Source organism: Rhincodon typus, chromosome 8 (genome assembly GCF_021869965.1).
Source record: "Rhincodon typus isolate 14 chromosome 8, sRhiTyp1.1, whole genome shotgun sequence".
Classification (NCBI taxonomy): domain Eukaryota; kingdom Metazoa; phylum Chordata; class Chondrichthyes; order Orectolobiformes; family Rhincodontidae; genus Rhincodon; species Rhincodon typus.
Genome location: NC_063339.1, coordinates 33,983,232 through 33,984,593, shown reverse-complemented (window position 1 = coordinate 33,984,593; position 1,362 = coordinate 33,983,232). Strand labels below are relative to the sequence as shown.

Below are 1,362 nucleotides of genomic sequence, written 5' to 3'. Positions count from 1 at the left end.
CTGAAGAAGGGTCTAGGCCCGAAATGTCAGCTTTCCTGCTCCTCTGACGCTGCTTGGCCTGCTGTGGTCATCCAGCTCTACACCTTGTTATCTCAGATTCTCCGGCATCTGCAGTTCCTACTCCCTTTAAACCCTTGCTATTCTTATGCTTACGCAGATATATACCAGCCTCCACCACTCCCTCTGGCATCTCATTCCATACACACACCCTCTGCATGAAAAAGTTGCCCCTTGGGTTCCTTTTATATCTTTCCCCTCTTAGCTTAAACTTATGTCCTATAGTTTTGGACATCCCCCACCCCAGGGAAAAGAACTTGCCCATTTACCCAATCTATGCCTTTCATGATTTTATAAACCTGTATAAGATCACCCCTCAGCCACCAACACTCCAGGGAAAATATCTTCAGCCTTCTCAGCCTCTCCCTTATTGCTCAAACCATCCAATCCTGGCAACATCCCTATAAAAAGTATTCTTTTGTTGGATGTGAGTTCCAGGGATATGTTTGTTCTCAGGTACTTACTTTGCTTTCTATTAATTTGTCGATAGTTATTTTGGCTTCCATCAGCTGATTACATAAAGTGATGACTTCATGGCTGAGATTTCTCTTTTCCTCTTCATGTAGCTCGACCTGTGTGTACATCATGAATTCAACCAAATGTTGCATAAGATGGATCAATTACTCTTTTTGAAATTTACGTGTAATTTGCAAGGTGTATTTCAAAATAACGGGTTAAGCAACAAAATGACAGTGTTGCATAAAATAATGCACATTTTTCATTGACAGGAGATTAATTTTCAAGTATTTAAAGTTTAAACAAATTATATTTACAATAAATTAAACTACTACGGCAATTCAAATAAAATATATTCAAATAAATTTAGTTGGTATTGTATTTATATCTATTTGCTAAACATAGCAAGGTAGGAACTCATAGGAACTTCTTGGGCTGAATCTTACCATTTTTTGGCAAAGTGTGAGTAGGGTTGAGCATTTTGGAGGGATTCTCACTGTGAGGCCTAGTGAGATGCCTCAGTATATTGTATTAAACATACTTCATTAACTACCTACCCCACCCAATTGTGTCCCTCAAATACGTTTCTATCCCTATCTTACCATTTGCCCTTCCCAGAACAATTTGCCACTTGGTGGCTACCAGCTGAAAGACCAACATCCATTGCACCCTGCCATCTTTAAAGGCTGCCGTACATCCATAAGGGCACTGGCATTCTAAGCAGTCCTGCTCAGTCAAGAACATTTCCCAAAGAGGTCTGAGAAGGAGAAGGTGACACCACAATTCTCCGACAAGGATATCCAGATCCTGGTCAATGGGGTGCAACAAAAGAGAGGAGTCCTAATCCTG

At 40.6% G+C, this 1,362-nt stretch overlaps 1 protein-coding gene across 1 annotated transcript in view; it reads right to left on the bottom strand.

The window, feature by feature from the left end:
• The window catches only part of LOC109919305 (brain-enriched guanylate kinase-associated protein-like), a 2,859-nt gene extending 2,218 nt beyond the window's left edge, over window positions 1-641 (bottom strand). Inside the window, exon 1 of the mRNA XM_020519294.2 lies at window positions 522-641. Coding sequence (XP_020374883.2) covers window positions 522-641 — 120 coding nt within the window. The remainder of the gene's footprint in view (window positions 1-521) is intronic.
• Window positions 642-1,362: the final 721 nt, after the last annotated feature.